At 34.7% G+C, this 14,778-nt stretch overlaps 1 protein-coding gene across 1 annotated transcript in view; it reads left to right on the top strand.

The window, feature by feature from the left end:
* The first annotated feature begins 5,565 nt into the window (after positions 1-5,565).
* Positions 5,566-14,778, top strand: part of LOC144431019 (uncharacterized) — a 29,055-nt gene continuing 19,842 nt past the window's right edge. The window contains exons 1-2 of the mRNA XM_078118969.1: positions 5,566-5,570; positions 7,077-7,536. Coding sequence (XP_077975095.1) covers positions 5,566-5,570; positions 7,077-7,536 — 465 coding nt within the window. The remainder of the gene's footprint in view (positions 5,571-7,076; positions 7,537-14,778) is intronic.

Below are 14,778 nucleotides of genomic sequence, written 5' to 3'. Positions count from 1 at the left end.
TATTGAAGTGCTGAGTAAACAGATGACGACAGACAGGTGATTAATATGCTGTATTTCTTGAAATAGCAATATATTTGCCCGTCCTATAATGCCGTAAACGAATAGGGTAGGTATATAATAATTGAAATCTTCTTTGGCCGATTCTGGTCAATAGGTTAATCATACCTTAATTGTGCAATCCATCAGCAGCCCAAGTTTGGTCAATCTAGTTTAAGGAAAGTTAATTTAATGCAACATGAAATAACAGTTAAATTGACTACTTTATCACAAATGTATTATTGCTCATATCTGAATAGTTTGGCATTTCACAATTCTTCTTTATGATAATCCAAACTTTTGATCATTTAGGTAAAATTACTTTGCTGTATTATTGTGACTGGTATACAATTTAACTTTCCAAAATTTGAGTTTGAGGTATTAGAACCAAGATGGCGGACACCGGAACGTAGTATATGTACCAGGTTAGGGTCAGGTCATAATTTTAGGAACAAATACTACGGAAATCACTGAACTAGTCCCGAACTCGTAATAAAACAAAAATACGGAAATTGTAATAAAATCATGGCCTAACACTCACCTGGCACACATACAACGTTCCGGCATCTGCCATCTTGGTTCACATACTTCGGGAGCACCATACTACATGAGTCATTTCGCTAGAACTTGTAATAGAACCAAAATAAAGAAAATTGAATATCCCTAACTTGGTACACATACTACGTTCCTGTGGCTGTCATCTTGTTTCACACACTTCGGGACCACCAAATTTGTTATGAAAAACTTTATTCTTTATATTCTGTTTGCTGTATTCTTTGATGATTTTTCATATAATGCTTTGAAATCTAAGATTATCATGTATAATTACTTATGAAAAGTATATTCAGTGACATCAACGTAGCCTGTTCCAAATGTTTTTTGAAAAGTGATTTTGCGGCATTTCCCGTGAGGCATAAACTTATGTGTCTTTTTCAACACTATTTTGCTCTATTTGTAAGTGGTTCACTCAACATTTTTTGGTTTAATTTCAATCCTTACTCCAAACGAACTGACTGAGATATATGAAATTCCGCACTTATATTGCTGTGAGTTTGTGAGGAGCTTGAGATATGAGTAGCTGCTCGCTTGTGCCTGGCCTTGTTCAAAGCAAAAATCATGATTAAGTTTCGTGTAAACTAAAACAAATTGCTCCCCTTCCCAATTTTGGGGCTGCTATGCCCTTGTTCAGTGCCAGGTGACATAGCCACAGGGATTCGGGGTTAAACTGCTCTGCATTTTAAAAATCTTGAGAATATTGAAAATGTATAACTCAACTATATCCTAATTAGGCCTAGTCATTCGATAAATAGAGGTTTTGTCACTTTTGACAAACTGGGTACTCCTGTAGTATGTGTACCAGATTATGGTTAGGCCATAATTTTATTCCTATTTTCCCTATTTTAGTTCTATTACGAGTTGGGGGACTGTCTGTGTTGGCCAAGTGAATAAACCCTCTGATCTGACCATAGGTTTCAGTCCCTTTACACAACATGTAGAAGGCGAACAGAATTATCTCCCCCCATATTGGTACACATACTTCTGGAGAGCTCAGATCTGAAACTACTTTTATGCTATTAGAGTTTGAATGTCCTTGTGTTTCAAGTAAAGCTATGTAAAACATAGTATATAAACAAGTTATATTTCTTGCTGTAGAGTGAGATTTTATTACCACAAACAAAGTCAACACATTTGAAGCAACAGAAAACAAAATAATTCAACAAGAATTGGTTGATCATTATTATTATCATTATTTGTGTGGATCAGTTCGCAAGACTGATGAGGCCACAGAGGCTCTTGGCCCATGCAGTAGATCAGTTTGGTAACATACCCCTAAAAATTGCCTTGACAAGTTTGCAAGCAGTCACTTTTGTGCATTTTAAAACAGAAAGAATACAGTACTGTACATGCGCAAAAACAAAGATTTACGCATACAGTATTTGAGTCTGGACAAAACCAATAGAGTATATTATTTCATAACAAATGCAAGTTTTGCAGCTGCTAAAGTTTAAATAAATATGATGAAAATTTTGTGGCGATTTCATTAAGAATGTACCCACATAGCCCTGCATATTAACAGCTGCGGAATTTTTTATATTCGTTTGTGCAGTTATCTGCATATTTAGTAATCATTCGTTTTTGTGTATATGACTTATATTGAATTGCTGACTCGCACATATACATTTTATTCATATTTGTATCCATTTTTCATCGCGGATGCTGTATCTGAATGATTACCTATATACAGCATGGGCCTGTGTGGCATAACTTATAGCAGGCATACCTTTTAATCCATCAAGAGCTATTTTAATCGATAGTGGTCGAAAGCAGGATGGCCATCCCTGCTATAAGAAATCATTCAGATACAGCTTCAGCGAGGAACAATAGATAAAATATATATAGAAATAAAAAGTATATGTCTATATATATATATGTAGCTTACTAACAATCCATACTCCAAATGTACTGACTGAGATATATGAAATTCAGCGCTTCATTTCTTAAATAACTTCAAAAGTGAAGTAAGATTGTAGGGAGCTTTTTAAGATATAAGTGGCTGCTTACTTGTACCTTGCCTTGCTTAAAGTGAAAATTGTGAGTAAATGTTGTGTCAAATAAAACCCCCCAAGTTTGGGGTTGCTATGCCCTTGTTCGGTGCCAATAGCCATGTGGATTTGAGGTTGAACTGCCCCGCCTTTTTGAAAATTTGGGAATATTGAAATAGTATAACCCACTCAACTATGTCTAATTAAGCCTAATATTAGTCTTTCGTTGAATAGAGGTTTTGTCACTTGTGACAAATCTGGGTACTTCCGCAGTATGTGTACCAGGTTAGGGTTAAGGCATAATTTTATCTCGATTTTCCTTATTTTGGTTCTATTACGGGTTCTGAGACTGTCTGGTGAATATACCCTCTGCCCATAGGTTTCAGTACCTTTACACATCCTAATGAGGTAGCTCCCTCCATATTGGTACACATACTTCTGGAGCGCCGAATTGACACAGTGCAACCACGGCGTAAGTCGCAACACCAATGGGTGTTGTCCCAGTGTCTGGAACACGATAAAGTACTCCTGGTTGATAGGGAAACGCCATCGATAAATCCCAGCGTTTCGCTTACCTTGCCCTCGTTCATTATGTATGTATGTTTATTCGTCTCGTAAAAGCAAAAACACAGGAGGTAGTAAATATCAACATTGAAGACTGGATGTATACACAAGACCACACTGGCCTAAAACACATGAAAGTGCGGCATACACTCCCTAGGATAAGCAAAAAATGCAATGAATCAAATAAGTATAATAATATGGTCCTTCATACAGACAGTTGTGCAAGGAGGGTGGATGGGTAGCAATATAGGCAACAGGTGTAAGGGTAGAGCATGCCCAACTGTTTGTACAGAGGAGTTGGTAGGAAAAGACAACATCAATAAATAGAGACAATACAACATGGAATATAATACATATAAACATAATATTAAAATTTGTATATATACTAAATATAGCACCCTTGAGTAATGGTACCCCACCCTATAAATGGGAGAAATAGTCAAGTTTATAGGAGTATGTGCATATATGGTATGTACCACTCAAGGGTGAGTGTCTTAAGTAATATATGGCTAATCTAGCAAAAATGCGTTTCTTCCAGGCTTGGGGAAATGCGATGTAATAAGTTCTGTCAAGTTATTCGCTTTTCCAAGTTACTTTGTATTTTATAGTTCTGAATACCGCCAAAAAAAATCAGGATTTAAAAAAAGATTTTCAGGTTGCATTTCCATAAAACTTATCATGATATCATGTCAGCCAGACAATTTGAAGGTATAAAAGTATATTGAAATCGAGAACAATAAATTATAAAGAGAATCATTTTGCCATGTCATGTATTTTGAAATAAAATAATAATAGAATAGGGTATCCTGGGATGAATTTAACAATAACCGTTGTCCCTATTGTTTGCTACATTTAAATTTTAATGTACCTCACTTTCTATAACCTAAAAATACAATTAAAATACTTCATTTACAACTAGCTTTTGAAAAGGTGTGTGTATGTGAGTGTGAATGATATGATTCAGTAGTTTTAGGTGAGTGAACACGTACCACTTCTTTTTGGCAATACCTTCCATCTTATATTCTGTACGTTTTAAACCTTATCCAAGGTTTTGTTTACTCTCCTGATTTCATAATCAGTTTTTATTTATTTGTTTTTATCAACCATTTTATCGCCTTTCTGCTGATTATTGAGTCGAAATAAACTTATCTTATCTATCTATCTATAACTGACTAATTTAATACAGGGATGTAAAAATTCAAATATCGCGAACTTCAAATACTGTTTTTTTGTGTTTATAAGAATCCCAAATATGGCGCATATATCCTAGAGTTGTCGTCCATGTGTGGTTCGACAATATGTTACAACCGACATGAAAGAATTTTGATAGGCGCTGACTTGAAGAACTTATAAGACATCGAGAACGTTTTTGATTTAAAATATTTTCTTATCGTATATTTTAACTTAGTCGAGATGGTTTAGGCGTCCTCGGAAAATTGGTTCCTAATTAATTGTTTACATTCTCAGTTTCGATAGTGACCGAACATAACAGGAAATTTTTCCATTCCTTGTAATTCAGAGTGTTTAAAATAGCTCTTAAAGATTTTAATTTTTCATGTTATGTGTTATAAATTTATTTTTGATTATGAATCAATACCTCCAACTTAAAATTAATGATATTGTTATCAACGCTGTCTGGATAACGATAAAATCCCCAATAGAAACTAAATAATATTTAAGAGCTATTTTATAAACTCTAGACTGCAAGAAATTGAAAAAATTTTCGTTATGTTCGTTAACTATCGAAAATGAGGATGCGAACAATTGATTACGACACAATTTGCTTTTAAATTTATTGCCGAATTTAAATGTAAAAAAATTTCAACCAAGAACGTCCTCGACGTCTTATAAGCACTTCAACTCGGAGTTTATTGAAATCTATTCACGATGACTGTTAGTTATTGCCGTGCCACGCTTTCGATTCGGCTGATTGCAATAAAAAATGAAATAATTGTGAAATGTTTTTAAATCTAAGCAGTGGCGGTAGGATATGTGCACCATATTCGGTATTCTTATGAACACGAAAAAACGATATTCCAAGGTTGCAATATTCGTATATTAAATTTATATTGTACATCCCTGCGTTAAATTAACCTAAAATAAACCAATATCATCACACACACATTTTAAGTTTTCGGTTTTCGGCCTTTCATATGTAGAAAATCTTTTCCCGAAAATATTTATGGTATCCAGATTTGCAGAGTTTCTACTGCATTATTATAACATAAAGACGGGCGACAGTAAAATGCGTCAAGATGATGAAGCATGAGAGTATTCGTCACAAGAGAGATATTGTAGTGCTATTGTCACTTTCAATTCGCATCGACAGCGCGCGTTTTCTTTTTTTTTTGAGGTGACATATCTCATTTTCAAATACAAACATAAAGGCGGGAATAGCGTCACTATTAGATATCTAACAGCAATGAGGTATGATTGAACCCTTAACCCCCCCCCCCCCCCCCCTCCCCCAATTTTGCAGTATAAAGTAATTTCTGTCAGTGTGGAAAATTTTTTGTCAAAAGAACAGTATTCCTTTTCACATTGTTTGATATCGTTGGCTGCTTGTATAGAGCAGGAGTTCGCAAGTACTACTCGTCGCGACCCTAAAAAAATAGTTTTATTTTCTCACGAGCCAAGCATTTGGTTAGCATATAATGTTGTGGGAAATACTTTGTAAATAAAAATATCAATTTCAAAACTACTATTGACAGTAGCAATATTCTTGCACATGAATTGTTTGAAACTTAGGATAGGATCTACATATTTATTCCGGGGAGAGGAAAGGCGATGAGATGACATAATCAGGCTTATTCATATGGCGAACCACAGCCTCTCGTGCGGTTACCAGTCTAAGTTCGGGTATGGGATTAGTTAGCCAGATATTTGTTTTCGAAGGCATGACCTTGATGGTGGAGATAGCCCTAACCGACTATCGGTTGAGTGAACCACCCTGCGGCGGCTAGGAGTCCAGTAATCCTCTCGCACATAACTATACTCGCATGGGATTTAAACCTGCGAACCCACGCAGGATAATCAGAGATTCGGTGGCGAGCGTATTCACAACGCTCAGCACGATGCACCACACCGCCGAGCCATACTTAGCATATGAAATAGTATATAATTGCATTCACTCTGCCTAATGAAAATTACAGGCTCTGTGTTGATCTTCTTCCACTTCTAACTTTGATCTGTATTCGTTTTTAATAACACAGAAAACGTCCTTTCACATTAGTAGGTAGTTACGAAGGGTAGAGGAACATTTATTGAAGCCGCAGACAACTCCAGATACTTATATTTATGGCAAATTACAAATTGTTTTGCGACACAGATTAGAAGGTCTTGTGGCCCAAATATGATTGCAGGCCCACTATTTACAGACCCCTGGTATAGAGAGCTCTGTTCAAAACAGAAGGCGTGGAATGGGTGTCTCATGAAACATCATTGAATGTATTACTTGAAATACTTGAAATCGTGAAAACACAATAATAATAATTTAGGAACAATTATGTAAATGTTACAAAGATATTATGAATAGCGACTGTTTACAAAAGTGTACATTATATAACAGATTTATTGGCATCTATGTTAGGCATCATCGCACTTGGATGACGAATGTTTTCTTGTTAGATTTCTAGCAGGTTTAGTTAAAGTTTATATCCTATAACTTTGAAGTTATTGTCGAAAAGTATTATTGAATATTACATCAGATGAATCTTTTTTTATGAAGCTTTACCAGATGGTCAATACGCTGGATGTTTAAAGTGTATGACATTGTAAAGCAAATATGATGTCTTATCAAAAAGTAATAGCAAAAATCAATGATAACACTGAAAAGTGCACTGACTTCTATGACTTTGCTGAACCTCATGGAGTTTTCAAGAGAAAACTAAATGTGGACGTAACTCCTCAATTGGAAGAAATTGATTTTTATAGAGGTGGAAGAATTCCCAAACACGATTATGTACCAGAGTCACATAATCAACAAAAGTATTTACAACGAGAAAGAAAAAGAGGGATCAGAAAAGAGACTCAACTTGGTGAATTGTTTAACAACTTCAAGCAAGGTCATGTCTGTTTCGTGGGTCCCCCTGGATCAGGAAAGACCACACTCATGAAAGCAACCTCAAGAGATGTCATGCAAGGAAAATATTTCCAAGGAAATATCAAGATGGTTCCATATGTAGAATGTAAACAATTTATGAACGACAGTAAAGTAACAGCAGAAGAACTAATTTTCAACAATCTCACGAAAGAAGAACGAGATCAAGCAATATACATTGCAAAAACTCACCCAGAGGAAGTTTTGTTTATGCTCGACTCCTTGGATACTCTTCAATATACAGTTGATGGAGTTTATGAAGTCATCAGTCTAGATGAGCCTGCATATCCTGAAGTAATTATGTGGAATTTTCTCTCTGAAAAATTATTTCCTGGCTGTCGCATTATATCGTCCAGTCGTGAACATTCCATCAGAAATTATTGGGGAGAAGTTCGACCAGACAAGGTTATTGCACTTGCTGGATTAACAATGGAGTCCATCAAAGAAATCATTTCTGGATATGAAGGAAATGAAGAAGCCGAGAAAATAATAGAATTTCTCAAAATCGAAGCTCCACCACTCTTGTTACTGTGCACTACCCCTGTGATGCTGGTTTACACGCTGATAGCATTAAAATTCAAATCTGACTTCAAACCAAACACCATGAGTGGTATTATGATTGTGGTCATGCAAAGTATCTTACGATCACCCCACACTCACCAAGAGATTACTATGGAAGTTTTGGACAAATTAAAAGAACTATCATACGTTGGGACAGTAGAACGTCGAGTTCTATTTACAGAAGATGATTTTCGTCAAGTTCATCTAAAACCCGAAGAAGCAACCGATCTAGCAATTCTGGCTCCTGGAGGAATATATCGTAAACTCTTTCAAGGAATCCATCTTCTTTACTTTCAACATCAAAGTTTTCAAGAAATGCTCACATCTTTCTATATTCTTGGACTGGATTTAAAATCTTTTAAGGAGTTCGTGGATAAACATCTTCATACCGGTCACTTTGTTTTCGTCAGAAAAATGATCTGTGGATTTTTATTGAATCCGACAGTTTATGAAGCAGCCGGAATTTTACTTGAAGGTAATGTGTTGTTTATTGTTGATTCAAATTCAAGCTAGAGCCATTTTTTTTTCTCGATTCGAATCTAAAATTTGTTAAGCGTTTCTCGCATTATCAATTAATCAGTGCAATGGCCTAGCAGTTAAAAACTTCAACCTAATAACTGTATTGGCATTGTAGGTTACTCATCTCAGGTTTACATCGCATACTTGTCTCTTCACCTAGGCCCTAGGGTGTAATAAATTTGGTATACAATGCTGACCTAGGAATATTCCTGTAATTTTAAGAAACAGTAACCCTATGCCTAGCTTATCAGTGCACACTGTTACAGGGCATTGTTCGGAGCCAAATCCATGAATAAGTTCATATAAAAAATTAATTTATCTAATTCTTGGTAATAGGGGCAAAGGTTGAGATACTACTAGGGCAAGGATAGGCAAGATTTTTCGACCAGGGGCCAAAAATTGTGCCTACTTAGACTTGCGGGCCATGTAAGTGTGATGTAAAAGTTACATTTTATGAAAAATATTTACAGTGTAACAAAAGCAAAAGTGGAAAACAATAAGCCTCGTGCCAAGACTAATTTTAATCGCAATCTCAACAAATTGTTTGAGCTAATTTTGACTAAGACATCAAAGTTTAGTTTTAGTTAGGTTGTGGCCAGGGATGGCCATTTCCGAATACTAAACTATTCCGAATACATTCTAAAATAATGTTTTCGAATCTGGAATTCCGAATACATTCTAAAATCGAAAATAACACATTTTTGTTTTAGTTGATTAAAACCCAGTAAATTAGGACATAAGCTTCAATAGAAATATCAGAATGAAGCCACAAACCAACAGTATATGTACACAAAGTAATTGATAGTTCATAGCTATCAATAAAAAATAATAGCAACTTGTGACACAGTCAGTTTGTTAAAATTATTCACTTTGTACAAATGACCATATGAAAAGATAGCCAAGGAGTTGTCTGACGCTTTCTATCATTGGTACCACGATATTACGATAATGGTCAAGTCTATTGACAAAAATACTACTTGTATTCAGATAATTGTGTATATTTTCTGAGAGTAATAAAAATTTATTGGCAATACAGGCAACAACAATCGAAAATCCATTATGCCTTTAAAAATTCTAATATTTAAGCCTGAGGTATTCTACTACCTACCAGTATATTTGTATATTAATTTATGTGAACCACATTGTTATTATGTGTAACATATTGTTGTGTTTGGAATTAGAAATAAATTAGTAAAGAATAGATGACCACCACTGCAAGCGCGCAGCCAGGATTTTCGAAATCGGAAATTCCCATTGCCGCCTGTAACACCCACCGCGATTTCGCGCTCGTTAAAAGAGCCGTCTTTTCAGCGTATAATGATCATTCTGTTACGTAAAATATTCAATCCATGACAACTACGAGATTCTAAAATATCTTTATATATTAATTTAATGTGTCCAACGTAACTCGCGGTTGCTTCTTCTTACGTCAAAAAAAAAAACATTACTATTCGGTCCACGGCGATCTGTGACCTAAAATTACGAGATAAACTGCCTGATGTATTTAATTTTAATACGTATTTTTGCAATCTTGCCAACTCGTTATCGCCGTTAGAAAAATCTCAAAAATTATATAATATCTTGTTAAGTGCAGAGTATAATTCATTTCATACAATGAATATACATATAAAGTTTAGCAGTGAATTAAAAATACATATTCATCTCCGCGATTATGCCACCTGTTAAAAGAGTCGACTTTTACAACAAATAATATAACAACGAATATATATTTTTCTGTTGTGCAAAGTGATGAAATCGTGACCGACACGCGTATTTAAAATGTCTTGCTTTATTAATTTAATTGTCTTCAATTTAACCTGTGGTTGCGTCGACAAAATAAAATCCTCACCACTCTTATATACCATAGCAATCCGCGGTTATAAAAATAAAAACGTGAGGTAAACTGTCCGATTAAATATTGTTTTGATCCGTATTTTGCGAATTGGGCAAGTATTTAGATGTACTTGTTAACAGTGACTCCGCTCGATCGAAATGCTGCCACTCTGATTATTTTTAGATAAAACCGTTCGAAAAATCCATAAATATGCAGTAATATCTCAGAGTAAAATTAATTTCATCACAATAAAATTGATTGAATATACTTTAGATTAATTATATTATATACATCCTCACAACCCGGGAAAAAGTCGCGTTTCAAACCTTGAATCGTGTTAACACGAAAATATTCGACGGCAATTTAAAGTAATGGATAATCAGGCAAATCACGCCCTCAATTAGTGACGATATGTTTCTAAACGCCGACCAAACATAACGTGTGCCAGAGGCACACGAAATTTTGCGATTTTCACTTCCTAGAAAAGCGTTTTTTAAATTTTCGCGGGTCTAAATAAAACTTATATTGTTTACGATTTTATTTTCAGTATTTTAAATTTCCCCTTTTCAATCAAAAAGTTGCGTTGTCTTTAGAAACTCGCCGCCAATGAACGTATTTACCAGATTCACAATTCCGTGCGCGTACAAAAATAAAATAAATGTTATCGTTATCGTGGAACAAATTTGTGGATTTTAGAGAAAATAACACAATCGTAAAGGCGTTTACGGCCTAAATAACACGTTACGCTGATGAGTGATGAAAACAATCACGCGCAAGTTTCTATCGAGAATGTTTTCATTCAACGGAAACGTCTTGAAAGCGGCGTCGAAAATGTGTGACGTCACACAAATATCTGATATTCTTATGAACGTGAATTCCGATATTCGAATGACGAGATATTCGAATACATTCGAATACTTTATTCGAATTGGCCATCCCTGGTTGTGGCACCATCATGCGGGCTAGATTGAATTACTCAACGGGGCGGATTTGGCCAATGGGTCATACTTTGCCCATGTCTGTACTAGGGTGCTTTATTGCAAAGCAAAAAGTAGCCGAGCATCAATAATACGCATCAATCATTATTATTACACATTTTACACTGGATTTGTACTAAAGTACAAGCTTGGGGAAATCTGAAGTGCAATAACAAACACTACTCCAAACAATGTAACAGACACATTAGTACAATGAGGTGCCCAATACATTGATTGGCTATGGCTGACTAGATTTAATTTTCCAATAACTAATTTAAAAGAGATAAGCGCTAATGTTATTTGCAAGTCAATCTTTACTGAATGGTAACTTATCATTCAGACACAAGTATCATCAGTATACATATATTCTTATATTTTCACAGAAATTCAGGATCTTGAAGAAAAACGAGATATTCTCAAGAAAAGTCTGCAATTACAACTTAAAAAAAGATTAAACGAATCAGATCTTTTGGAACTTTTCACTGCATTGAACGAAGCCAAGAGTGGAATGAGCGACATTGTCAAATCCTCTCTTAACAAAATTGACATGTCTGATCATCCTCTTTCCGTCAGTGACGTTCATGTCATTGGGTCAGTAGCTTCCTACTGCACATCACTATCAATGGATTTCGCTAGATGTGATCTCAAGTCAGCCTCACTTCAAACTCTGGCATCTGAATTGAAAGGATCAAATGTGAAGGTAGAATTTCTTATATTAAATTCTTTAAAATTTGTTTTCATGTTCTTACTATAAATAAGGCTTTAGGCAAGCAGCTCATATTTGGAGTTACCGGTAATACTATATGGTAGAATTATATTAATTATATGTCAAATTATATATCTGAATCTATTTGGTTTGAAAGTATTTACTGAATTGTCACACGGAATGTTGTGGTGAACCTGGTTTTGAACATGAAATATGTGGTCCGTCGCACAAATGTAATTGATATAGTTAAATTTCCTATTTGACGAATACTTGCATGACTATAAAGTATGTGCAAAACATCATAGAGCAGAATTTATAGCGCTCCTGTAGTATGTGCACCGGAACATAGCAGGTGTACCAGGGTTAGGGTTAGGCCGTAAATTTATTCCAATTTTACTTATTTCAGTTCTATTCAGAGTTCGGGGACTAGCCAAGTGACTCTCGTAGTAATTGTACCTGAAATTATGGCCCAGCCCTTACCTGCTACCAGTTCTACGTTCCCGTGTCCGCCATCTTGGTTAACATACTACATGAGTAGTTCATTTTGATTTGTCAGTATTAGATTTGCTTCATATGTATTCATGTTTTATACAATTTGGCCAATAAATGGCAATGAACCATTGCACACGGGGCCTCTATCAACTGGAATGTTTCATTAGAATTCCGCTCCATGAAAAAGGGTGAAAACCACTTTCCATGCTCAACTTGTTGCCTAATTCAACAAGATTTATAACAGTCCAATTACAACCTCAAATTGTTCATGTCTCTTTATAGATCATGAAGTTTTACCTGCATGAAAACAAAAACATGGGAGTTGAAGGTTTATCATCAGTTGGACAAATACTTTCCAATCAATCCTGTGTTGAATTGTTGGGCCTTAGCAGCTGCAACCTGTCATCCGATCAACTACAAGCTTTAAAATCATCATTGGGCAGCACAGAGGTATAACACAATAATAATCACATAATTATTGCTTTTGAAAGAGTTGGAAGAAATTTTGAGTTTGATTTTTTAATATGTTATAGTTTTACACCTTCATAACCCAGAATTGGATTACATAGTGAAATTTATGTAAACCTCTATAATTTTAAATTTACCTTTTTCAGCTTTCAGGCCTACTCATTTTTTTTTGAATATTTGTTTGAAATATATAATAACCAATTCCGATGAGCAATTTAGTTCTGTTGAGTCTTGTCCTGTGATTGAGTGAAATACCTAAAATGGCCCTATATTGCACCCAAGGGAAGATTTTTTTTCTGATAAACTTCCAAGTTCAATTGATTTTTATTAAAATTTTAGAATAAATGGGCAGTGAGGAGCAGCATTCATTTTCTTGAGTACTTATCGAATATTGTTTTCGAGAAAAATATTCTTATGACTCTTATTCACAGTTTCACTCTAAACCAAGCCCTGTACAAGTGTCCACTGAAGGAGTTACTATTTTCTAAAAAATAAAAAATTATTTCAGTTCGGCATTGGCCTTCCATTTCGTTACAGCTTGTGTTCAGTGGTTTGAACTTGTGCAAACGCAGTCAAGTTTATTGGTCATCACGCCCATGCATGTGAATTCATAGTTCGCATGTTATCGTATCATTTCCAAAAAATGCTGTTTGGTTTGAGTGTTCGATAGTAAAAAGGAAAAAAAGGAAATAAAACTTTCGACCAAAAATAATATTTCTTAAACAATTAATGATAAGTGTTCCATACCAAATTTAATTTTGACTGGATCAAATATTTCAGCCGCCAAAGCATTATTCACACTATAAATCTTTTGACATATTATACAGTAATTCTGCTGCCGTAAACTTGTAATTTAGTAAATCCCAATGAATCAGATGAGGTCTATGAGAGATAGATTAAGCTTGCCTTTTCATAACAAATCTTGTGATAAACTTTAAGTTTTAGTCCTTTGTAAAGAATTCATAAATTACCATTCAAAGCAACCTTTGACCTCTGGAACCTGGTTGGTTTTCTCCAGACCTTGTCTGTTTTAAATTTCAATTTTGACTAGGTTGCTTCGAGTTAACAATGATATCACATATTTTATTTATTTATGGATTATAAATGCTATGGGAAAGTAGAGAGGTATGGGCCACCTAATTTGCCAAGCTATTTTGTTTGGTTTTTTGCATAAAATATTCAGTCTTTTACTCACTGAATATTTGATAATTCAGCTAACTGGTACACGCATTGTTTTTGTGAAGTGAATTTTTCCACAAAAATGTCGTCGTTTGCGCAAAAAAATTGCTTCAGAAAGACGGAGGTAACATCAACCTCTCTAATCTTGCATTTTCGATGTCCTACATAACGCTACCATATAATTCAAATAGGAAATATGGCACAAACACGAATGTAAATGAAATATAACGAGAACAAAATTACCATGAATTGTCAGTTACGAAATATGACATGATTACAGACAATAAACAAATGATATATGCATGTATATCCCATTTTTTTGATGTGACTCAAAATATTAATACATTTCGTATTTTATTTTATGTCTATAAACAATTCCTTATATGCCCGCATTTGATTATAAAAGTGGTTCCCAAATTAATTTAATATACGGTAAGTTGCGGAATATTAACCCATATCTTAAAAATTGTTTCTATGTGCTAACGTTTAGAAATAAAGCGATAGAAATCGTGAAAATTAATTTTGAAAGTCATTTGCGACTCGCTGATATCAGACATTTTAATCATTTATATACACAAAGACACGATATGATTGATGATGAGTAAGGTAAAATCTCGATAATAACAGAGATAAGCATTTTTATCACACTATGAAAGCATAAGATGCTGTAAAGACAAATAAAAACTTGTGGTGATAATTGCGTTGAGGTGATAGTGCACAGAATGAAATAGTTTTGACCGCAATACTGTGATTTGCTGAAAGTAAAACGAGGCATTGTTTGTTCTAAGTAGAAGGCAGAA

Source organism: Styela clava, chromosome 2, assembly GCF_964204865.1.
Source record: "Styela clava chromosome 2, kaStyClav1.hap1.2, whole genome shotgun sequence".
NCBI lineage: Eukaryota > Metazoa > Chordata > Ascidiacea > Stolidobranchia > Styelidae > Styela > Styela clava.
The sequence above is the reverse complement of the archived record's forward strand: the minus strand, read 5'-3'. Positions and strand labels throughout refer to the sequence as shown.